The sequence below is a fragment of the Coregonus clupeaformis genome, chromosome 14 (assembly GCF_020615455.1).
Source record: "Coregonus clupeaformis isolate EN_2021a chromosome 14, ASM2061545v1, whole genome shotgun sequence".
In the NCBI taxonomy this organism is placed as follows: Eukaryota; Metazoa; Chordata; class Actinopteri; order Salmoniformes; family Salmonidae; genus Coregonus; species Coregonus clupeaformis.
In genome coordinates, this window is record NC_059205.1 from 41270674 (window position 1) to 41296284 (window position 25611).

Genomic DNA, 25611 nt, shown 5'->3' on the forward strand with positions numbered 1-25611 from the left:
TGGTAACCTATTCCCTATATAGTGCCCCCATAGAGCTTAGGTCAAAACTAGAGCACTATATAGGGACTAGGGTGACATTTGGGCACAACCGATGCTAGCGTTGACTTATGGTATACAGTGAGGGAAAAAAGTATTTGATCCCCTGCTGATTTTGTATGTTTGCCAACTGACAAAGAAATGGTCAGTCTATAATTTTAATGGTAGGTTTATTTGAACAGTGAGAGACAGAATAACAACAACAAAATCCCAAAAAAACACATGTACAATTTTTTATAAATTGATTTGCATTTTAATGAGGGAAATAAGTATTTGACCCCTCTGCAAAACATGACTTAGTACTTGGTGGCAAAACCCTTGTTGGCAATCACAGAGGTCAGACGTTTCTTGTAGTTGGCCACCAGGTTTGCACACATCTCAGGAGGGATTTTGTTCCACTCCTCTTTGCAGATCTTCTCCAAGTCATTAAGGTTTCGAGGCTGACGTTTGGCAACTCAAACCTTCAGCTCCCTCTACTGATTTTCTATGGGATTAAGGTCTGGAGACTGGCTAGGCCACTCCAGGACCTTAATGTGCTTCTTCTTGAGCCACTCCTTTGTTGCCTTGGCTATGTGTTTTGGGTCATTGTCATGCTGGAATACCCATCCACGACCCATTTTCAATGCCCTGGCTTAGGGAAGGAGGTTCTCACCCAAGATTTGACGGTACATGGCCCCGTCCATCGTCCCTTTGATGCGGTGAAGTTGTCCTGTCCCCTTAGCAGAAAAACACCCCCAAAGCATAATGTTTCCACCTCCATGTTTGACGGTGGGGATGGTGTTCTTGGGGTCATAGGCAGCATTCCTCCTCCTCCAAACACGGCGAGTTGAGTTGATTCCAAAGACCTCGATTTGGGTCTCATCTGACCACAACACTTTCACCCAGTTCTCCTCTGAATCATTCAGATGTTCATTGGCAAAATTCAGACGGGCCTGTATATGTGCTTTCTTGAGCAGGGGGACCTTGTGGGCGCTGCAGGATTTCAGTCCTTCACGGCGTAGTGTGTTACCAATTGTTTTCTTGGTGACTATGGTCCCAGCTGGCTTGAGATCATTGACAAGATCCTACTGTGTAGTTCTGGGCTGATTCCTCACCGTTCTCATGATCATTGCAACTCCACGAGGTGAGATCTTGCATGGAGCCCCAGGCCGAGGGAGATTGACAGTTATTTTGTGTTTCTTCCATTTGCGAATAATCGCACCAACTGTTGTCACCTTCTCACCAAGCTGCTTGGCGATGGTCTTGTAGCCCATTCCAGCCTTGTGTAGGTCTATAATCTTGTCCCTGACATCCTTGGAGAGCTCTTTGGTCTTGGCCATGGTGGAGAGTTTGGAATCTGATTGATTGATTGCTTCTGTGGACAGGTGTCTTTTATACAGTTAACAAACTGAGATTAGGAGGACTCCCTTTAAGAGTGTGCTCCTAATCTCAGCTCGTTACCTGTATAAAAGACACCTGGGAGCCATAAATCTTTCTGATTGAGAGGGGGTCAAATACTTATTTCCCTCATTAAAATGCAAATCAATTTATAACATTTTTGACATGCGTCTTTCTGCATTATTTTGTTGTTATTCTGTCTCTCACTGTTCAAATAAACCTACCATTAAAATTATAGACTGATAATTTCTTTGTCAGTGGGCAAATGTACAAAATCAGCAGGGGATCAAATACTTTTTTCCCTCACTGTAGCTATAACATCAAATGTGAATTTCTGTTTTATTTCAAACTCAGATATTGACTAATTAAATGAGTGCTCTACCCGTCATGACCTTTTCTGACTCCTACAATCTACAATGAGCAATATATAGTATATCCAACAGAACATAAAGTATGTAGAATAGAAAAACCTTGAAGGTGGGCACTTTGACAAAACTTAACTCAGTCTCCTCTGTCTGATTACAGTAGACATGATCGATCTCAGTGTTCTGAGATAATCAATTTCAGAGCAGAATCGTGAAATGGAGTAACTCTCTCCACCCGACCCAGGCTAGGCAAAGGAGAGGGAGATTGGGGCAGCAGTAGCAGTGCAGCATCAGACATCATCTGAATAGGCCTTATTTGTGTCCCAAATGCACCAAATTCCCAACATATTGCAATATTACTTTTTTCCGGGGCCACTCATACGTAAAATGTGATCAGACCCCTATGGACCATGGTCAAAAGTAGTGCACTACATAGGGAGCCATTTGGGACCCTTGCCCTCCCCTCTCACAACAGCAGTTCAATTGGTGATAATAGGCTCCATTCAGGCCTAGTATTGAATTCTCTCTCTCTCTCTCTCTCTCTCTCTCTCTCTCTCTCTCTCTCTCTCTCTCTCTCTCTCTCTCTCTCTCTCTCTCTCTCTCTCTCTCTCTCTCTGAATGTGACACAGTCATTGAGACATACTTACTGCTGAATCAGTAACAGAGATAGGAGAGACACTCCACAGTATATTTAAAAGAGACGTGGCAGAGAATGGTAATGTTCACGACTTGAGGCCAGGAAAGCCAGCCAGCCAGCCAGTCAGTCAGACAAACTAAAGAATTTGTCCAGTTTATTTGCTCTATCATGGTCGCTGTTTACATGTATGTTTCACACAAAATCTGTCAAAGTACACAACCAGTCAAAAGTTTGGACACAACTACTCATTCAAGGGTTTTTCTTTATTTTTACCATTTTCTACATTGTAGAATAATAGTGAAGACATCAAAATAATGAAATAACATATATGGAATCATGTAGTAACCAAAAAAGTGTTAAACCAATCAAAATATATTTTATATTTGAGATTGTTCAAATAGCCACCCTTTGCCTTGATGACAGCTTTGCACACTCTTGGCATTCTCTCAACCAGCTTCATGAGGTAGTCACCTGGAATGCATTTCAATTAACAGGTGTGCCTTCTTAAAAGTTAATTTGTGGAATGTATTTCCTTCTTAATGCGTTTGAGCCAATCAGTTGTGTTGTGACAAGGTAGGGGGGGGGGGGTATACAGAAGATAGCCCTATTTGGTAAAAGACCAAGTCCATATTATGGCAAGAACAGCTCAAATAAGCAAAGAGAAACGACAGTCCATCATTACTTTAAGACATGAAAGTCAGTCAATACGGAACATTTCAAGAACTTTGAAAGTTTCTTCAAGTGCAGTTGCAAAAACCATCAAGCACTATGATGAAACTGGCTCTCATGAGGACCGCCACAGGAATGGAAGACCCGGACCGGAGTTCATTAGCGTTACCAGCCTCAGAAATTGCAGCCCAAATAAAAGCTTCACAGAGTTCAAGTAACAGACACGTCTCAACATCAACTGTTCAGAGGGAACTGTGTAAATCAGGCCTTCATGGTCGAATTGCTGCAAAGAAACCACTATTAAAGGACTCCAATAATAAGAAGAGACCTGCTTGGGCCAAGAAACACAAGCAATGGACATTAGACTGGCGGAAATGTGTCCTTCGGTCTGGAGTCCAAATCTGCGATTTTTGGTTCCATCCGCCGTGTCTTTGTGAGACGCAGTGTGGGTGAACGGATGATCTCCGCATGTGTAGTTCCCACCGTAAAGCATGGAGGAGGAGGTGTTATAGTGTGGGGGTGCTTTGCTGTGACACTGTCTGTGATTTATTTAGAATTCAAGGCACATTTAACCAGCATGGTTACCACAGCATTCTGCAGTGATACGCCATCCCATCTGGTGTGCGCTTAGTGGGACTATCATTTGTTTTTCAACAGGACAATGACCCAACACACCTCCAGGCTGTGTAAGGGCTATTTTATCAAGAAGGAGAGTGATGGAGTGCTGCATCAGATGACCTGGCCTCCACAATCCCCCGACCTCAAACCAATTGAGATGGTTTGGGATGAGTCGGACGGCAGAGTGAAAGAAAAGCAGCCAACAAGTGCTCAGCATATGTGGGAACTCCAAAATGTTGGATAAGCATTCCAGGTGAAGCTGGTTGAGAGAATGCCAAAAGTGTGCAAAGCTGTCATCAAGGCAAAGGGTGGCTAAGAATCTCAAATATAAAATATATTTTGATTTGTTTAACACTTTTTTGGTTACTACATGATTCCATATGTGTTATTTCATTGTTTTGATGTCTTCACTATTATTCTACAATGTAGAACATAGTAAAACTAAAGAAAAACCCTTGAATGAGTAGGTCTGTCCAAACTTTTGACTGGTACTATATGTCTTTATGCTAAAAAAAAAACATACTTCCTCACAAATATGCTTTGCTGTAGCAGGCCATGAGGAAATCTCTCAAATAAATGACATAGGACAATTCAAACAACGAATAATAAACTCAACAGAGTCTAACATCATAGCTGATTCCCCAAAAGTATTGCACTATTTAAGGAATAGGGTGCCATTTGAGATGCCACCCATATAAAGAAGTGTACTTACATCTGTGATTCCAGCCTCCAGAATGATCACCTTGGCCTCCTTCTCCACTGCATCCTTCTGGCGAACTGGGAACGGGAGAAACAGGGGCATGTGTGAGATTAGACTTCTGTCAATCACTCTTATAGTAGAATATGTGAAGCTCGTGGTTAGAGGAGCAGCTCCAAGTAGAGAAAGTCTATGTCGAAATGGTACCCTATGCCAATATAGTGCGCTACTTTTGACCAAGGGCAAAAGTAGGGCACTCAATAGGGAATAGGGTACCATTTGGGACACACACCACCACTGTCTACTAATCTATTTCTACGCAATTGGTTAATAACTAGCACTAGATTAAATAATGTGCGTACGGTATTGAGTGTATTTCAAATAGGCCTGAGAGTATTTGATATAAAAACTAAATCAAGGTTTATCTTCCTCTTGTTGATTGAACTAGCAATACAGTACAGTACGTATATTTTCTTCCTGATAAATTACATTTCCATTTCTTTTTTCAACCGTTGAATATATTAAGGCAAATCTTCCCTGAAATAGATTTATAAAACTCACGTTGAAACCTTCCTTCCTTCCTTAAGAGGAAATAATTGTGAGGTTTAATTGAAATTCATGGAGGACTAATATTAAAGGAAGAACAAAATGTTATGAAAAACTGTGCATAATTGGCATTCACTTTGTTTTCCATGTGAAAGCACCTCCTTTGTTGACGCATCCGGTAGATGAAGGATATGCAAATAACCTGGGGAGAGCTCTTCTAGGTCCCAAATGGCATCATATTTCCTATTGTTGACTGGGGCTGTGGTCAAAAGTAGTGCACTGTGTAGGGAATTGGGTGCCATTTGAGACACAACCCTCAACTCTATAATGTTCTCCAAATCCATCCAATAGCCTAATGAGTGTTTTAATCTATCACAGTAATTCTTTGCTCTTGTCAATTTATGCAGAATCCCGTATAATTACGCCATGCGGCTTCAGATGGGTGATTTGATTGAACTGAACTAAGCTGTGAACCTGAGGAGGGGAGTGTGACCATGTCTGCCATGGACCAGGCTGTCAAAGAGGATGTCTTAATAATGCTGTCAGAGCGAGACCACCTGGGCTACACACAAACGTAATGAGCACTGGGCCGTTTCCACTGAACCACAACCACTGGAGTCAGTCTACTCCATGGCCATTACACCACTGTCCAGTAAATACATTGCAGAGCAGACACTTGGGTGCAGCCAGTGGTAACGCATTGCCTTAGCAAGTGAGACATGCCCACAAAGACATGGACATAAAACCCAGACAGTCAATTAACTACAACCATACATCACAGCATGATGAGCATAAAATAAACAATCAAACAAGTAAACAGACAAATGAACATGAAAAGACTCCCCATGCTCTCCATGGGAGTGATCCAACAAGTACACAGCAACAAGTGGGACTTCTCTTCCTGGTGCTTGAATGTGATGTAATTACAGCCAGACAGTCTCTCATTAGACAATACTTTTGGCATCGCAACACCACAGTGTGGAGCATGGCTTCCCCACATCCAGCCTCCTCTCCTTGCCTCTCTCCTCTCCTCTCCTCTCCTCTCCTCTCCTCTCCTCTCCTCTCCTCTCCTCTCCTCTCCTCTCCTCTCCTCTCCTCTCCTCTCCTCTCCTCTCCTCTCCTCTCCTCTCCTCTCCTCTCATCTCCTCTCATCTCATCTCATTTCCTCTCCCACAGACTCTTAATGAGTAGCAGCCTAACTAGAGCACAGCAACTCAACAGCCAGAATGAGCAGGTTCATTTGTACCACACTGAGTGGTTCCCAAATCACAACCTGCATGGATGGATCTTTGAAACTACTAACAAACTACAAAGCAGGTGAGGGCAAATTGGCAATTTTTTTGCATACCTGCAGGTTTCGAAATAAGTCTGAGATATGATGAGACATTTTGAATACAAATTGCAAAAGTAAACTATATTCATATTTTCATTGCATGTGTTATATTATTTCCATATCCACATCATTCCATTTTATATATACAATTTTCAGTGTGCTCCATCTTTTGTTACACAGTATCACATGCCAGATTATGTTGTATAAGAAACAGTGGGCAGCGGAATAAATATATCTCATTCTATGAGCGAGTAGCTGCCTTTTTTCCTTCGAAAATACACAGGAGTTTCATTTGTCACCCCGTGTCCTGAGTTCTGCTTTATGTTAACTCAATGTATCAGAGGTGCCTTGAGGGGAACAAAGCATCCGGGATTCAAAAAACGCTCAATCTTTCACCATTGACAGAAGGAAAAGGCCTGGTTCTATGAGGTCTATGAGTTCAGAGCCCAGAATGGGATGCTGTGTCGCACCGGAGACTGTTTCTGAGCACATTTGAGGAGAAGAAAACAACGCCATCCTTCAAAGGTGAGGAGCAAGGAGGAACAACCCCATCACCGTGATACAGTACACAGATGTAATCACATTACCTGATCATGATAGCAGTGATCCCTAAACAAATTCTAATATATTGCAGTGTGTTTTCTGCTCCCTGAAATGTTGTTCAAGCCAAGTGTCACTGTCTTGTGGATTGAACAAAATATTTGACAGAGTGAGAAGGAAGGAGAAAAAAAAAACAACAACAGCCCCGATAAGTAATATTTCTATTTTTCCTGCCTGAACCTTCATTTAGTCTAAAGACCATGTCGCCATCCCAACATCCGGTTGTCAAAACCAATTCCAGAGTCATTTTTCAAATGCTTTTAATTATATATTGTATTCGGAGGTCTCACTTGCATTAATTAGATTTTTGATATCAACATTTCAGCCTTCAATCTGTTTCAAATGATGTTTTTCTCCAATCTCCAACACCCTAGCCTTATTGCCTCCAGTAATTTAAACTGCAATATGAAGCAATGAGCAATGGGAGACGACTTAGAGCATCACAAAGACAATGCAATATGTAATCAAATTAAAAGCAGGGGGAGAAATGGCATCCAGGCCACCTGGGGCAAGGAGCCATTAACTCTCTATGGAGGGGAGAGAGCAGTACTCCATCACACACTGACTGCATCCCAAATGGCACCCTATTCCCTTTATAGTGCCATAGGGCTCTGGTCAAAAGTAGTGCACTACATAGGGAATAAGGTAACGTTTGGGAAGCACCCACTGTCTGCCAGCTGAATAATGGTAAACAAGCTCCATCTCTATCGAAACATTTATCATCACTCTCCACTGTTTGGAGAGTCTGGCTTACACTGGGAATGGAATGATATTCCTTAAACATTTTACACACTTTGTAAGTTACTGTTACGTGGTATCTAAGAATATGCTTGGTCTCAATATGAAAATGATACAGATTTTCACAACACAGCAGTTTATGCAAGATCTGAGCAATTTTGTTGAGCCAATACTTTTGTTTTGTTGTTGTTAATATTTTATTTGGGTATTAGATGTTGCTGTTCATATTTTGGGGGGGTATTAGATGTTGTTGTTCATATTTTCTTTGGGTATTAGATGTTGTTGTTCATATTTTCTTTGGCTATTAGATGTTGTTACTCATATTTTCTTTGGCTATTAGATGTTGTTGTTCATATTTTCTTTGGGTATTAGATGTTGTTATTCATATTTTGGGGGGGTATTAGATGTTGTTCATATTTTATTTTGGCTATTAGATGTTGTTATTCATCTTTTTTGGGGGGTATTAGATGGTGACATGTTATGTAATGTTGTCACTCCACACTGGCTGTTATTTTTCTGTTGCATTTAGATGCAGGTTCTAAACTGTAATTTTATGGGCCCTGTTCAAAAGTAGTGCACTATATAGAGAAAAGGGTGCCATTTGGGATGCAGCCTATGACACAAACAACCGTCCTACAGAGGGTAAACAACAACAACACCCACCAACAACAATTAATGACCCTGCATAAATTAATTGAGGTTACTGCACTAAGATGTAATACAGACTACGACATCACATCCTCGACTTTCAACAGCAATCAGCATCATATTACAATCTGTAATGGAAGCTTTAATGCCGTACAGTGCTGTTAACGCTGTCATGTGATGGGTAATGAACCAAGTATTAGTGTGATGCATACATTTAGCAAACCACACATACTATATAAGAACTAAGCCCAAAGATCTATGAATATCTATACATTCTCATGAAGGATCTCACAGTCTAAAAGAAGATATCTTTAAAAGTAAGAGAATGTCTAGTCTGCACAGAGTCCATGTGGGCTTCCTGTCCTCATCTGAATTCTGCCCATCTGTCTCATCCACCATGATTCATAGAATAGGGCTGTTTCACTTTTCTCTGTGTGAGGGATGGTGTGATGGTGGGCAGGTAGTCTAGCGGTTAGAGCATTGGGCCAGTAACCGAAAGGTCGCTGATTCGAATACCCGAGCCGACAATTTGCTCCAGGGGCTCTGTAGTAGTATGGCTGACCATGTAAAACAGGGTTCCCCAACTGGCGAATTTGGCTTGCAGGTGATTTTATTTGTCCCCCCAAGTTTTTTTAGCAAAAAGTTGTTATATTTTTTATTTTGGGGGGGGGACATAAAAGACTGTAAAAACACCAGCAAAACAGCTCTAAGTGATTTACATTTTGGAATCTGTTCCAAAGTATGCCCATGCTGAGTCATCACATACGCTGCTGTTACTGTTTATTATCTATCCTGTTGCCTAGTCACTTTATCCCTACCTATATGTACATACAGTATCTACCTCAATTACCTCGTACCCCTGCACATGGACTCGGTACTGGTACCCCGTGTATATAGCCAAGATATCGTTACTCAGTGTATTTATTCCTTGTGTTATTATTTCTCTGTTTGTTCTCTCTGCATTGTTGGGAAGGGCCTGTAAGTAAGCATTACACTGTTAGTCTACACCTGTTGTTTACAAAGCATGTGATAAATAACATTTGATTTGATCGTATACAAATGTAAGCAAGGTTTGAAATTATTATGTTTTAGTCAATCATTCTATCTGTTTGGGCTTCTTGTAGTCAATTTGCAGATTACAAATTATTTGTAATTATGTTCCGGCCCCCTGACCATGCGCTCAAGAAAAAATCGGCCCGCAGCTGAATCTAGTTGATGATCCCTGCTGTAAAACAACACATTTTACTGCACCTATCCGGGGATGGAGGGAGAGAGGCAGAGAGGCAGAGAGGGAGGGAGGGAAATAGAGATGGAGGGAGGGATGGATGGATGGAGGGAGGGCTGGAGGGAGAGAGAGGGCATTGAGGTTTGATAAGTGGAGGTGATGATAATTCACTGGCAGCAGATAAGCAACAACAAATGGGACAGACAGTTTCAGCCCGTCCACAGCATGGAGCTGAACCACCAGGACAGACAGTTTCAGCCCGTCCACAGCATGGAGCTGAACCATCAGGACAGACAGTTTCAGGCCGTCCACAGCAGGGATCTGAGCCACCAGGACAGACAGTTTCAGGTCGTCCACAGCAGGGATCTGAACCGCCAGGACAGACAGTATCAGCCTGTCCACAGCAGGGATCTGAACCACCAGGGGGCGCTCACATTGAGAAACATAAAGACACTGCACTCCATCTTCAACTTCAAATAGTCATTCTACCTTTTCTGTTTTCCATAAGGTACTCTAATTTAAAACAGAACAAAAAAAAACATTACTGTAAATCCCTTTTTTCATATTAATTCAATAGTTTTAGCATAAAAGGTCAAATATATAACATAACACTGGTAGTACCAGCAACATAAACCAGGGCAGTGACAGTAAGAGTAGTCTGGCCTGTTAGCCAGTTCCAGTCCACTAGCAGCTGTAGACTTTAGACCACAGGGACTCCTGGTAAAGCGAAGGTCTGCATCCTGAATGGCACCCTATTCCCTACTTAGTGCACTACCTTTTGACCAGAGCCCTATGGGCCCTTGTCAAAAGTAGTGCACTATATAAGGAATAGGGTGTCATTTGGGATGTAAAAAAGGCGTTTGGTCTTATCAGGAGTGTTTGTCCTAGACACCCGACTGTCAGGAACCATTGACACACCACTTCCCACATAACCAGGCCTGACCCAGTTGGATACTGGGAGGAGGAGGAAGGAGATAGTATGTATCCCAAATGGCACCCTATTCCCTATATAGTGCACTACTTTTGACCAGACCCCAAAGGGAATAGGGTGCCATTTGTGACATAACCATAACCTGGGACGCAGTACAATACAGTATCTTTCCGAATTAGAGACTACTTTTGTTCATGACAGGAAAAGTCACACGGACTGGCAACACTTAACGCCTTGCTCTCCTCCCTCTCTCTTTCTATCTCACTTTCTCTTTCCTACCTCTCTCTTTCTCTCTCCTCCCTCTCAGCACATCCGAGGGGTGACTTTTACGTCTGACTCATCTCTCATCTCTCCAGCCGATTGAGTGAGTGAGGACCGACCGGCTGGCAGCAGCCGCCAGCCAGCTTCAGCTCGCTCAGATATGATTGCTGCAAGATCACTCAAGCATTTTAAAGACCCTCTGACAGCCCAATACATGTCAATAGTCCAATAAAGGCTAGAGTAAAAGATAGATGGTTCATTCTTAGTGTGAGAAACCTTGTGGTTTGTGGATTGCTTATTTTTGTAAGCAAAATTGTATTTTTAACAGAGGTTATGCACAGTTGTAAGCAGCAAAATAGACAAAACATTACACAAGGTTATCTGATGCTTTCAAATGTGTTTGTAGTTTATCCTTTTGTGTGCATGTGTGGGTGTTGGTGTGTGTGCGTGTGTGTGCCTGCTACCTGCGTGTGCCGGCGCGCGCGCGTGTGTGTCTGAAAGCAGAGAGACTTAAAGCCTTCTGGCACAGTTCCATGGTCAAGGCCATCTCGGCAGGAGATGCACTTACTGGGGAGCCTGCAGTGCAGTCAGAGCCTTTCCATTGAAATCACACTTACAGGAAATGTCTCCTATTATTGCTGCAGGGAGGACAAGGGCTGACATACTGGGAAAACCTTGAACTTTCAATTGTTTCCAAGCACTGGAAGCTCCATATCCAATGCAGGTTATTTCTTAGATTGTGCTGGGTTTGTTCATATTGTTTGTATTATGTGAATTGTACTCGGTTTTTCAGACAGTGGATATCGGCTGATGCTTATTACAAACAATCCATTCTGTATGACAGTCTTTAAGGTGTCCATGACCTTTTGTGTCAAATAATCATTATGTGACTGAATGTGTGGGTAGGATGGGGTCAGCTGTAAAATGCATTTGCACACGTTTGAAAGTAGAATACTTGATAATAGGAAAATAAACACTGCAGGAATTCATAATGCTCAAGGCTCTGACAACGGTGTTCCACATGCTTGGCGTGTCCAGTCCAACCAGATTATTTCACTTGTCTTTTAGGACAGTCATCCATTGTCCTGAGAGGTGTGTACACTACCTGCAGTCAGACCTCTACTAATAACACCGTAATAATAACCTAGCACCCTTGGACAGCTGTACACACTCAGTTGCGTGGACACCAGGAGACCGTGACAATGTCACTATGCTGGGAGGACAGCAGCGGAGCACACCTGTATCACCCCAGCCCAGGGCTACAGACGCTGCCTGTATGAGCGGAGGAAGGGAGGCTGGAGACTGGCCAGACGCTGCTTGTATGAGCGGTTAGAGGGAGGCTGGAGACTGGCCAGACGCTGCCTTTATGAGTGGTTAGAGGGAGGCTGGAGACTGGCCAGACGCTGCCTTTATGAGCGGTTAGAGGGAGGCTGGAGACTGGCCAGACGCTGCCTTTATGAGCGGTTAGAGGGAGGCTGGAGACTGGCCAGACGCTGCCTTTATGAGCGGTTAGAGGGAGGCTGGAGACTGGCCAGACGCTGCCTTTATGAGCGGTTAGAGGGAGGCTGGAGACTGGCCAGACGCTGCCTTTATGAGTGGTTAGATCGCTGGCTCGCTCGCCTCGTTCTCCCCTGAGGAATGGAGCCGATGGAGTCCAGATTGTAAATAAAGGAAAGCCTAGGGGCAAGCCTGCGTGGCTCTGACTCCCGCCTGGCCCTGCCGTGCTCGTCAGATGCTAGCGACTACAAAACGAAGAGAAGGCACCAGGCAGTGTAGTGAGTCCCTGGCAGCACAGCGCTGGCAGGCAGTGCCCACTCAGTGTAAACTACCTTCTTTTTTTTTTTTTGATGGTATCAAAGGATGAGAAGCAGAGATTCATACCCCCCTGGATAACATATCCAAGGCCTAGCTACACCTGCAGGAGAGGAGAAACCAGTTTACCACACTGTGTTGAATACTAGTAGATCTGTACTGGTCCAGGGAGATGCTGCATTTCTGTCTACCTCTGACATTAGGTCAGCCAAACCACATATAAATTAATTTGTGACAATATTATTATTCATAAAGCATATTTTTCATGAACTTAATGTGAATATGTTCATGACTATTCTCCTCTGCAATAGGAGAATTTGACGCCCTCGATACCCCTCCCCCACGCTTCTCTTCTCCACTTTCACTGGTGTTTCTTCTGGAGTGTGTGTGTGTATGCTTTCAGACACTGAGATGAGCTGCCTCTGTTCCCTGTCTGCCCATCGGCAAGTGGGCACTACTTATGTGTTCAGACGCTGAGTCTCTCTCTCTCTCTCTCGCTCTCTCTCTCTTGCTCTCTCGCTCTCTCTCACTCACTCATCTCACACACACACACACACACACACGTAAACACACACACACACACACACACACACACACACACACACACACACACACACACACACACACACACACACACACACAGCCAGATGAAAGGTATTAGCCAGCCTGCTGATGCCCATGGGACAGAAGGCAGTGGAAGAGAGGTGTATACTGAAGCACACCCACGTTGTAACCCTCAGAACTGAGTCAGGAATGGGCTCACAGACAAAAGAGAAAAGAGAAGAATAGAAAATATACCACAGAATCCTAGAAAACACTCTATTCCTATTTCAAGATGGAAACAAGGTAAAAATCAAAATCCACAGGGAAACATATCAAACCAGGACAATAGACAGCTATCTTGTTTCTGTCCTTTCCCCTTTATCAAGCGGTAGGCACTACATTTTCATTTAGATGACTCTAAGACTACGTCCGAAATGGCACCCTATTCCCTACTTAGTGCACTACTTTTGACCAGAGCCCAAGTAGTGCAGTCAAAAGTAGCGCAGAGAATAGGGTGCCATTTGGGACGCAGTCTAACATGGTGGGTTGTGATTTCTTGGAGAAATGGAAGTCAGGCAGTTGATCTAGAACCCAAGGTGACTTCATTAACAGAATTTGTTCCGGTTGTCATGACAAATCACACGCAGTGTCACTCAAAACCCAGGAAGCCAATAGGAAGCCCTGACACTGCAGACACTAGTAGAGACAGACATTACTGACATCTCATGATCAGTGACCCTGGAGTCAGAAGAATCTGTGATCTCATTTTCCAGCTGGAAATCTCTCTGTCCGGCAGAGCTAAGCTACAGTATAGCTGTGTCCCAAAGGGCACCCTATTTCCTATATAGTGCACTACCATTAACCAAAGCCCTGGTCAAAAGTAGTGCACTATGTAGGGAGTAGATTGCCATTCGCGACGCAACCAGGAAAGGCAAAGATGACCTGTAGCTGACCAGGCTGTATCAACACTCGGCTACAGTCATAAGCTAAGGTTGCTGAGGTTACACACTGTGTCTGATCCTCTAGGCTGCGAAGCGAGAGAGTTTATTTATCACGTAGTTAAGCAGTCTTCTCAGCACCTTGTGATCTCTAGAATGGCTATGTGCTGTGATATATCACTGTAAACTACATAAAAACTGACAGTTACTGAATTACAACATTACAGTAACAACCTTATGAGCTTTACTGCTGAATTTCACCTGGGAAATGTATATTACAACTGAATTACTGCATTGAAATCCATGAAAAGGGGAAGCTGGAAATTATCTTCCATTGCACTTAGGTTACTTAATAGAATGAACAAATAAATGATATAAATAAATATAAATATTATATCAACTGCAGTGGCCCACATTGAGCAGTGAACAGCAAGGCAGCAGTGTTCTAAGAATACAGGGTTGCTGAGCTCAGCGGCTGCAGAAGCTGTAGCTGTTCATGGCTTCTGCCTGTCGAAGCAGCAGTGTGTGTGTGGGTGTGCGTACGTGTGTGTGTGTGTGTGTGTGTGCGTGCTTGTGTGCGTGAGTGCATGTGTGTGGTAGCGGCAGTGTGAGAGCCTGGCAGTTAACTTGCTAACATATCGGCCTTGGCAGAACCATTATGCATTACTTGGTCTCCTGCCAGCCAACAGTGGAGCCAGTTTGCTACAGCAGAAAAATTATCCTTCAGCAATAGGAAATGTGAATTATTATGTGGATTATAATTAATGCACAAGGGCAAATCAAATCTGACATTTGAAAGTGGAATATATGAATGTACAGAGTATGTATGTGTGTTTGTGAGAGCGAGAGCATGCTTGCATTTGTTTGCATGTATGTATGTATGTGTGTGTGTATGTGTGTGGTGGGTTAAAAGGGGAAGGGGTGGTGGCGGTGGCACAAAGACAGGTGGCACACTCCTGCCAACCAGCTTCCTGAGTAGCATGTGGCAGAGGGGGATACAATGGCCTGCACACGTGTCTTAAGGAATGTGTTATCACAGATACACTACAGCTGTACCAAATCACAGCACTACAGCTGTACCAAATCACAGCACTACAGCTGCACCAAATCACAGCACTACAGCTGTACCAAATCACAGCACTACAGCTGTACCAAATCACAGCACTATAGCTGTACCAAATCACAGCACTACAGCTGTACCAAATCACAGCACTACAGCTGTACCAAATCACAGCACTACAGCTGCATCAAATCACAGCACTACAGCTGTACCAAATCACAGCACTACAGCTGCATCAAATCACAGCACTACAGCTGTAACAAATCATAGCACTACAGCTGTACCAAATCACAGCACTACAGCTGTACCAAATCACAGCACTATAGCTGCATCAAATCACAGCACTACAGCTGTACCAAATCACAGTACTACAGCTGTGCCAAATCACAGCACTACAGCTGCACCAAATCACAGCACTACAGCTGCATCAAATCACAGCACTACAGCTGTACCAAATCACAGCACTACAGCTGTACCAAATCACAGCACTACAGCTGCACCAAATCACAGCACTACAGCTGCACCAAATCACAGCACTACAGCAGGTAGAGTAGGCTTTTTCTTGATTCACAATGTCTGTGTCCCAAATGGCACCCTTAATCAATCAATCAACCAACATTATTTTATAAAGCCTTTTTTACATCAGCATTTGTCACAAAGTGCTTAACAGATACCCAGCCTAAAACCCCAAAGAGCAAGCAATGCAGAGGCAGAAGCACAGTGGCTAGGGAAAAATTCCCTATAAGGCAGGAACCTAGGAAGAAACCTAGAGAGGAACCAGGCCCAGAGGGGTGGCCAAATGTAACTGTACAATGTCTACAATTGAATATCGGGTCACCTCAACCTCACTGAATTAAGCCGACTGTATATGACTGAATTGCAGGCCACAGTAAATGACAAACCAAACACAGTTTGTCACAGTTGCTGCTGTTCTGATAGACTGCAACAAGACCATTATTAGATCTGAAATCACTCATCCAGAACTCAGGAAAATCCGTTCTCTCTCTGCTGCAAAATACGATCACCTGATTTGCATGCCTTAAATTACATTTTTGTTATGGAGAATAAAGTCAACAATGTAATTGTCTGCTGTAAAGGTCAGTGTGTATGTGTGCATCTCAAATGGCACCCTATTCCCTATATAGTGCACTACATAGGGATCTACTACTACCAAAGGGCTCTTGTCAAAAGTAGTGCACAATAATGGGAATAGGGTGTCATTTGGGACAGACCATCTTGTCTGGGACAGGGGATTGTTGTCATATCACTTTGGGTTGTAATTCCTCTTTCCCGTAATAAGATTTGGAAAGTGTTGCATTAGCACCTTGAAGTATAAATAGCCTTCATATTGTCTATTACACTGTGGTAACGAGGGCAGTTCACACAGGAGTAATAGTAATTTAACTGTCCCAAAACAGAAGAAACAACTCCAAAAGATTATAAACATCATCAGTTAGACAAAACCCCTATTTTATGCCTGTTTGCTCATGAATCAGTTCATGCAAATAAACAATAAATAAAAATACTCTTTATTTGTTTAGCCAGATACAAATTCTATGTAAAATCATGTCACTAGGCTTGTCACAGTAAATAATTAGCTAGTACTTTCCCAATGGTTGTGCATAATAAAGGTTTTATCTGATTCCTCTGCCAGGTTTAGGCTCAATATTATGTATTATCATCATTGTTTAATTGCTTCACCGTTTGAACAGCCTCCTTTCTCCTCCACTATGATCAATAAGACTGCAGCCGTTCAACATTACATACACATCAGCCAACAGGACAATATTGCTTTCCTCTGAACTGGCTCTCTAATTAAAAAGATAAGCAGACCCATTTGAAGCTCACTTTAATAGGCAGTTGTCTTGTTTCTAGGCATGAATATTGAATAGAGCCAGTCAGATGGACAGCGTCATTGGTGCTGGGTGTTCATTCAGTTTCACATAGATTATTCGAGGTGACTATGGGATTTCCCTGTCTCTACGATGTTGGATCAAGACCAAAAATGCTATCTATACATTCTTAGAAAACAAGGTGCTATCTAGAACCTAAAAGGGTTTTCAGCTGTCCCAATAGGACACAGGTGTCAAACTCATCAAACGGAGGGCCGAGTGCCTGCGGGTTTTCGCTCCTCCTTTGGACATGATTGATGAATTAAGGTCACTACTAAGTAACTCCTCACACCTGGTTGTCCAGGGCTTAATTGAAAGGAAAAATCCAAAACCTGCAGACACTAGGCCCTCTATGGAATGAGTTTGACACCCCTGCCATAGGAGAACCCTTTGAAGAACCGTTTTTTTTTTTTTTTTACATTTAAGTCATTTAGCAGACGCTCTTATCCAGAGCGACTTACAGTTAGTGAGTGCATACATTTTTCATACTGGCCCCCCGTGGGAATTGAACCCACAACCCTGGCGTTGCAAGTGCCATGCTCTACCAACTGAGCTACAGGAGGCCTATTTTAGTTCCAGTTAGAACCCTTTTGAGTTCCATGTAGAACCCTTTCCACAGAGGGTTCTACATGAAACCCAAAATAGTTCTACCTGGAACCAAAAAGGGTTCTCCTATGGCAGGGGTGTCAAACTCATTCCATGGAGGGCCTAGTGTCTGCTGAGTTTTGGTTTTTCCTTTCAATTAAGACTTAGACAACCAGGGGAGTGGAGTTCCTTACTAATCAGTGACCTTAATTCATCAATCAAGTACAAGGGAAGGGCGAAAACCAGCAGACACTCTGCCCTCCGTGGAATGAGTTTGAAACGTGTCCTATGGGGACAGCCAAAGAACCCTTTTGGAACCCTTTTTTCTAAGAGTGTATGATGCACTTTACATTGAACAAATGCAGACTTTGTTTTTGTCAGACCACATGGCAGCCACTGTCCATCAGGAACGAGATAGGAATGAGTTTCATCATGTGATGTTGATCCCTTCAGCATGGCCTGAGGTGAGCCATAGGCTGAGTACCAAATGACACCCAATTCTCTATAAAGTGCACTGCTTTTGACCAGAGCCCTATGGTCCCTGGTCAAAAGTAGCGCACTACACAAGGAATAGGGTGCCATTTGGGGCGTGAGCCACATTGACCTACATCACCTATGGCTACAGACAGATCAATTTGAGCCTCGATCCAGGGGGTGAGAATGAGCTGAAGACTCGTCTCTCGTAACCCATACATAATTCACCCCTTCCTTTCTTTCTTTCATGATGGGAAGAAAAATAAACCCTTTCAATTTCCAGACAGATCTGTTCTTGCCCTTTGGAAAATACTTGATCCATTAAAGCAGAATGAACAGATCTGTTCTTGCCAGTGGAAAATACTTGATCCATTCACACAGAATGAGACAGAGTAATGTCCATATAGTTCAGGTAGGAAAACACATAAGTGGCACATTGAGTCAGTACAAGAGAAATACAGATCCTAGGCTGCAGTGGGCACATGCATGTGATGCGTAAAATTATTGGATCAATATGGATGTTACCAATAAGATAAATGGCTAATCTTACCAAAACCCAATTTATAGCTACATACATACTGTACATACATAATTAGAGCTGGGACAATAAACCGAAAATTACCGAAACCGACATTTTGCTTAGGTTGGTAATTTTCGGTGTTTTTGCTACACAACGTTCCTGCAGATGTTTTTGTTTTCTAAAACCATTATTTGGTCAACAGTAATAGCCTTTGCAGTATGTTGATTCCTGCTGTGAAAGTATCTGCCTGGCCCTGTTTCACTGTCCGCTGCTGTGTGAGCAAGCCACTCACTCCCTCTCCCCACTGTGCGCACAGGAGGAGGGAGAGATGCTATCTGATAACCACAAGCATATGACCGTTGCTCAAAATGCAATTGCTGGACAAAGACAGTTTTAAAAGCAACTACTGTTGTTTTAGCTACAGAGCGGAGAGTCACAGCTTTCTGTGAGTATATAATTTATTTCTTACCTCTTAATATTGAGTTCATGGCACCACTTTGCAACCAGAGTATGGTTTTGATGCGCCTGGCTGAGCGGAGCGCGCCATTTGCACTGAAGGGGCCTACATCAAGTGGCCTAGGCCTAGCACTAGAAAGTTTTACATTACATCTACTGATAGATTAATCAATTAGCCTACATGGCTATCTAGCAATAAGATCATATTTACAGTTAGCAATCTAGCTAAGTGTTTTGAGTTCCCACTTCCTCAGGTGGTGAATAGTATAGCCTGGGCCAATAGGACTATGCACAAAGACATCGGCAAATTCATCTCTGAAGAGCCAAAAATAAATCTGATTATTTTGGATCCTATTTTGACAGGTTGCACATCAAAATATCAATCATGCATTCCCTGTATATGTTAGATGAAATAGCTTACTTTTTGAATCATACTGTAGGCTATAGTCTTTCTTGGCACTGGGAAAACAAACCTGCCACTAATGGAAAGTCCATAAAACAATAATATACAGTATATCTTTGTATTTATCGTTATCGAGCAAAATAGTTACATTTATCGTTATATGACTTTTTGTCCATATCGCCCAGCTCTAACATACATACATACACACACACACACATACAGTGGGGAAAAAATGTATTTAGTCAGCCACCAATTGTGCAAGTTCTCCCACTTAAAAAGATGAGAGAGGCCTGTAATTTTCATCATAGGTACACGTCAACTATGACAGACAAATTGAGGAAAAAACATTGAGAAAATCACATTGTAGGATTTTTTATGAATTTATTTGCAAATTATGGTGGAAAATAAGTATTTGGTCACCTACAAACAAGCAAGATTTCTGGCTCTCACAGACCTGTAACTTTTTCTTTAAGAGGCTCCTCTGTCCTCCACTCGTTACCTGTATTAATGGCACCTGTTTGAACTTGTTATCAGTATAAAAGACACCTGTCCACAACCTCAAACAGTCACACTCCAAACTCCACTATGGCCAAGACCAAAGAGCTGTCAAAGGACACCAGAAACAAAATTGTAGACCTGCACCAGGCTGGGAAGACTGAATCTGCAATAGGTAAGCAGCTTGGTTTGAAGAAATCAACTGTGGGAGCAATTATTAGGAAATGGAAGACATACAAGACCACTGATAATCTCCCTCGATCTGGGGCTCCACGCAAAATCTCACCCCGTGGGGTCAAAATGATCACAAGAACGGTGAGCAAAATCCCAGAACCACACGGGGGGACCTAGTGAATGACCTGCAGAGAGCTGGGACCAAAGTAACAAAGCCTACCATCAGTAACACACTACGCCGCCAGGGACACAAATCCTGCAGTGCCAGACGTGTCCCCTGCTTAAGCCAGTACATGTCCAGGCCCGTCTGAAGTTTACTAGAGTGCATTTGGATGATCCAGAAGAGGATTGGGAGAATGTCATATGTCATATGGTCAGATGAAACCAAAATAGAACTTGTCGTGTTTGGAGGACAAAGAATGCTGAGTTGCATCCAAAGAACACCATACCTACTGTGAAGCATGGGGGTGGAAACATCATGCTTTGGGGCTGTTTTTCTGCAAAGGGACCAGGACGACTGATCCGTGTAAAGGAAAGAATGAATGGGGCCATGTATCGTGTGATTTTGAGTGAAAACCTCCTTCCATCAGCAAGGGCATTGAAGATGAAACGTGGCTGGGTCTTTCAGCATGACAATGATCCCAAACACACCGCCCGGGCAACGAAGGAATGGCTTCGCAAGAAGCATTTCAAGGTCCTGGAGTGGCCTAGCCAGTCTCCAGATCTCAACCCCATAGAAAATCTTTGGAGGGAGTTGAAAGTCCGTGTTGCCCAGCGACAGCCCCAAAACATCACTGCTCTAGAGGAGATCTGCATGGAGGAATGGGCCAAAATACCAGCAACAGTGTGTGAAAACCTTGTGAAGACTTACAGAAAACGTTTGACCTGTGTCATTGCCAACAAAGGGTATATAACAAAGTATTGAGAAACTTTTGTTATTGACCAAATACTTATTTTCCACCATAATTTGCAAATAAATTCATTAAAAATCCTACAATGTGATTTTCTGGATTTTCTTTCCTCATTTTGTCTGTCATAGTTGACGTGTACCTATGATGAAAATTACAGGCCTCTCTCATCTTTTTAAGTGGGAGAACTTGCACAATTGGTGGCTGACTAAATACTTTTTTTCCCCACTGTACACTAGTCCTTTCAATAGATCATGCAATGACACTACCAGTAAATCCACCCAGTTCCTGGTGATTTGGTGCTTAGTCTCTGGGATGCAAATTAAAATTATGAGGAGGACGATTAATTATAATCTGGCGCTCTAATCCCGCTCGGAATTAGAAAGGAGGAATAGAAGGAGTACATTAATTATAGACATAAAGTACAAAAGCAGGGAGAGGGCCTTTGAAGATGCAGAGCCTTAAATGTCACCCAGCAGCTTTGATGTTCCTGGGCTGCCTTTGTCTCTCTGTTAGAATACATAAAACACTCTTTACCAGACAGACAGAAACCCCAGACAGGGTTTCAATGGGACATTTCATGTTGGCTCCAACCATCAAACGCTCTTCACCTCCTACTGTAATCTTATGGAGACAGCAACCCCTACCTTTCAATGGCAAACAGCCATTGTATGGCCCAAACGTTCTCTATCACTCACTCAGCCAGCACACATTGACATTTGTGAATCACACTGTAGAACATACTGTGCGTACTTATAAAAACGACAGTACTAATAACATATTGTTGAAGCCATCAATCACTACGTGTTATGTTACTCATTCAAGGTCGGCATCAATCTTTTTCCAAATTACAAGAAAGATGTCTTATTCTGGGAACAGAACAGTGCATACAGATACTTTGGTATTATCCTAAATCTTTAGCCTACCTATATGCAACTACATTAACAACATATAATACAGGGAACTACATTGGTCTGTGTGTGAAGGTTTTTCGAGGGGAACACAGCCAATTGGCTATGTGCAGCAGGCAGACAGACAGCCTAATCCTAGTGAGTCACTCTGCTTTTCTCTCCTCCTCTCTTCTCTCCTGTATCTGCTCTGATGAGTGAAGGAGCAGTGGAGAGAACAGAACAACACTTGAATGCGGCTGTAATCAAGGTTCATACGCTGAAGTGGGCCAATCAATTCAGCTGTCTGCTTCTGTTCTCATCAGGGATCTCAGAGCCCACTACGAGAAGCGGGCTGTAGCCTGATCAGGCCACCAAAGGTGAGCGAACAACAGGAGCATTTCATCAGCCTCTAATAACGTTCTTCACTGCAGAGAGAGAGAGAGAGAGAGAGAGAGAGAGAGAGAGAGAGAGAGAGAGAGAGAGAGAGAGAGAGAGAGAGAGAGAGAGAGAGAGAGAGAGAGAGAGAGAGAGAGAGAGCGAGAGAGGAACCTTGACTAGGAAGTTTGGAGGAACATGGCTTTTTTACAGACCTACAGAGAAGACTGTCATGGCTGATGTGACAAGGGACTGTGCAGGGTGTTTTATCCATCCTGCAGTAATAACATAGTGATAGTGATGGAATAGTAAATGTTATATAAATGGTTACAGAAACCCCCGTATTAATGTTGTGTTCTACCATGGCATCAGTGGCAGTCGGTGCAGTTTAAGGATGAGGTAGGATTTATTTATTTTTTTAATGAGCATGGCCTTATTTATATTACAGTATATTGGATGACTGTCATTCATATTCATTCACCCAGCTCAATGTAACTGTGATAGGTTTAGGCTACTACATGATGCTCAAATTATCCCTATACCCATCATGAGGTTGCTACAACCTAGTCTATGAATGAAAGTTTACAACGTAGGTGCACAGGTCGAGAGAATTTTGAGTAATCAAGATGACAGACAGTGACACATTCAATACCGCCTTGCACACTCTTGCCTGCATCTAGCTGATCTAGGGTGTAATAATTAGTCCAACAGTTGCAAATTAGAGTTTCTATTGGACAAATTCAGGTATGTTTATCCCCTTTTTGTTCCGTTTGCTTCCGTTTAAGAAACGTTTTTCAACAGAATCGGCGGAATGAATACACCCCTGATTAAACGCAAACAGTTCACTCTCATAGCAGCCACATAAAAACAGCATGATCACTTTGCTCGTTGTATATATCATTACTTCTCACAACTATCTAGACGCTCACCTCTCACCTTTTCCCTTCGCTTGTGGACGACAATCCTGCAGTACAGTGTACAGTCAGAAAGCAGTTTAGCAGTTACCAGTTACACTGGTGGGCCCCGGTGGCAATAAATTAATAAAACCAAAAGCTTACCTTGACTTGGAAGAGTTCCAGTGTTGGATAGCCATAACCATCTAGCTAACATAGCATCCCTCTCTGTTTGAGCTGGGTGTTTGAGTAGGCTAAACTAGCTAGCTGCATTTGCTAGCTAAGTGAAAGTGAAAGTGAAAAAAAATACAACCAAATATAGCTAGCTCTCTCTCTTCCTTCTCCTTAATTTTGGAATAAATTAATTTGTTAAAAACTGTTCAACTATTGTCTTTCTCTCTCTTTGAGTCAACTACTCACCACATTTTATGCACTGCAGTGCTAGCTGTAGCTTATGCTTCCAGTACTAGATTCATTCTCTGATCCTTTGTTTGGGTGGACAACATGTCAGTTCAGGCTGCAAGAGCTTTGATAGGTTCGAGGACGTCCTCCAGAAGTTGTCATAATTACTGTGTAAGTCTATGGAATGGGTTGAGAACCATGGGCCTCCTAGGTTTTGTATTGAAGTCAATGTACCCAGAGGATGACAGAAGATAGCTGTCCTCCGGCTACACCATGGTGCTACCCTACAGAGTGCTGCTGAGGCTACTGTAGACCTTCATTGCAAAACAGTATGTTTTAATCAATTATTTGGTGACGTGAATATATTTAGCATAGTTTTATCTAAAAATGATAACTTTTTAAATGTTTCACTATTTTTATATTTATGAAATTCACTGAGGAGGATGGTCCTTCCCTTCCTCCTCTGAGGAGCCTCCACTGCATGGCATTGTTGAATACTAGTTTCTGATTGGCTTGAAGGGCATTCTAGAGCGTGCATTATTTATAACGCAAGGTACAGTGCATTTGGAAAGTATTCAGATCCCTTGACTTTTCCACATTTTGTTACTTTACAGCCTTCAAAAAGTCTAAAACGGATTAAATTGTTTTTTTCCCCTCATCAATCTACACACATAATGACAAAGCAAAAACAGGTTTTTAGACATGTTTGCAAATGTATTAAAAATAAACAACTGAAATATTACATTTACATAAGTATTCAGACCCTTTACTCAGTACTTTGTTGAAGCACCTTTGGCAGCGATTACAGCCTCAAGTCTTCTTGGGTATGACGCTACAGGTGAACCGTCGCCCCAGTCTGAGGTCCTGAGCGTTCTGGAGCAGGTTTTCATCAAGGATCTCTCTGTACTTTGGTCCGTTCATCTTTCCTTTGATCCTGACTAGCCTCCCAGTACCTGCCGCTGAAAACCATCCCCACAGCATGATGCTGCCACCACCATGCTTCACCATAGGGATGGTGCCAGGTTTCCTCCAGACGTGATGCTTGGCATTCAGGCCAAAGAGTTCAATCTTGGTTTCATCAGACCAGAGAATCTTGTTTCTCATGGTCTGAGAGTCCTTTAGGTGCCTTTTGGCAAACTCCACACGGACTGTCATGTGCCTTTTACTGAGGAGTGGCTTCCGTCTGGCCACTCTCCCATAAAGGCCTGATTTGTGGAGTGCTGCAGAGATGGTTGTCCTTCTGGAAGGTTCTCCTATCGCCACAGAGGAACTCTGGAGCTCTGTCAGAGTGACCATCGGGTTCTTTGTCACCTCCCTGACCATGGCCCTTCTCCCCCGATTGCTCATTTTGGTCGGGCGGCCAGCTCTAGGAAGAATCTCAGTGGTTCCAAACTTCTTCTATTTTAGAATGATGGATGCCACTGTGTTCTTGGGGACCTTCAATGCTGCAGACATTTTTTGGTACCCTTCTCCGGATCTGTGCCTCGACACGATCCTGTCTCGGAGCTCTACGGACAATTCCTTTGACCTCATGGCTTGGTTTTTGTTCTGACATGCACTGTCAACTCTGGGACCTTATATAGACAGGTGTGTGCCTTTCCAAATCATGTCCAATCAATTGAATTTACCACAGGTGGACTCCAATCAAGTTTTAGAAACATCTCAAGGATGATCAATGGAAACAGGATGCACCTGAGCTCAATTTCGAGTCTCATAGCAAAGGGCCTGAATACTTATGTAAATAAGGTATTGCTGTAATACATTTGCAAACATTTCTAAAAACCTGTTTTAGCTTTGTCATTATGGGGTACTGTGTGTAGATTGATGAGGATTTGTATTTATTTAATCAATTTTAGAATAAGGCTGTAATGTAAAAAAGTGTGGAAAAAGGGAAGGGGTCTGAATACTTTCCGGATGCACTGTATATCAGCACGGTAAAATTCAATGGCTTACATGTTCTATGTTTGAGCTGTTTTTGAAAGCAAAAGTCGAATTGAAAACATTATTGGCATTGCTGAATTTGATTTTTATAATAGCAAGCTAGGACTGATGGTTTGGTTAGCTAAACTAGCAAGTATGTTTGTTTGGTTACCAAGGTAACTACTGTAGC

At 42.8% G+C, this 25611-nt stretch overlaps 1 protein-coding gene across 1 annotated transcript in view; it reads right to left on the bottom strand.

The window, feature by feature from the left end:
• LOC121580885 (receptor-type tyrosine-protein phosphatase N2) overlaps positions 1 to 25611 on the bottom strand; it is a 186267-nt gene that overhangs the window by 68834 nt on the left and 91822 nt on the right. Inside the window, exon 14 of the mRNA XM_045224816.1 lies at positions 4415 to 4479. Coding sequence (XP_045080751.1) covers positions 4415 to 4479 — 65 coding nt within the window. The remainder of the gene's footprint in view (positions 1 to 4414; positions 4480 to 25611) is intronic.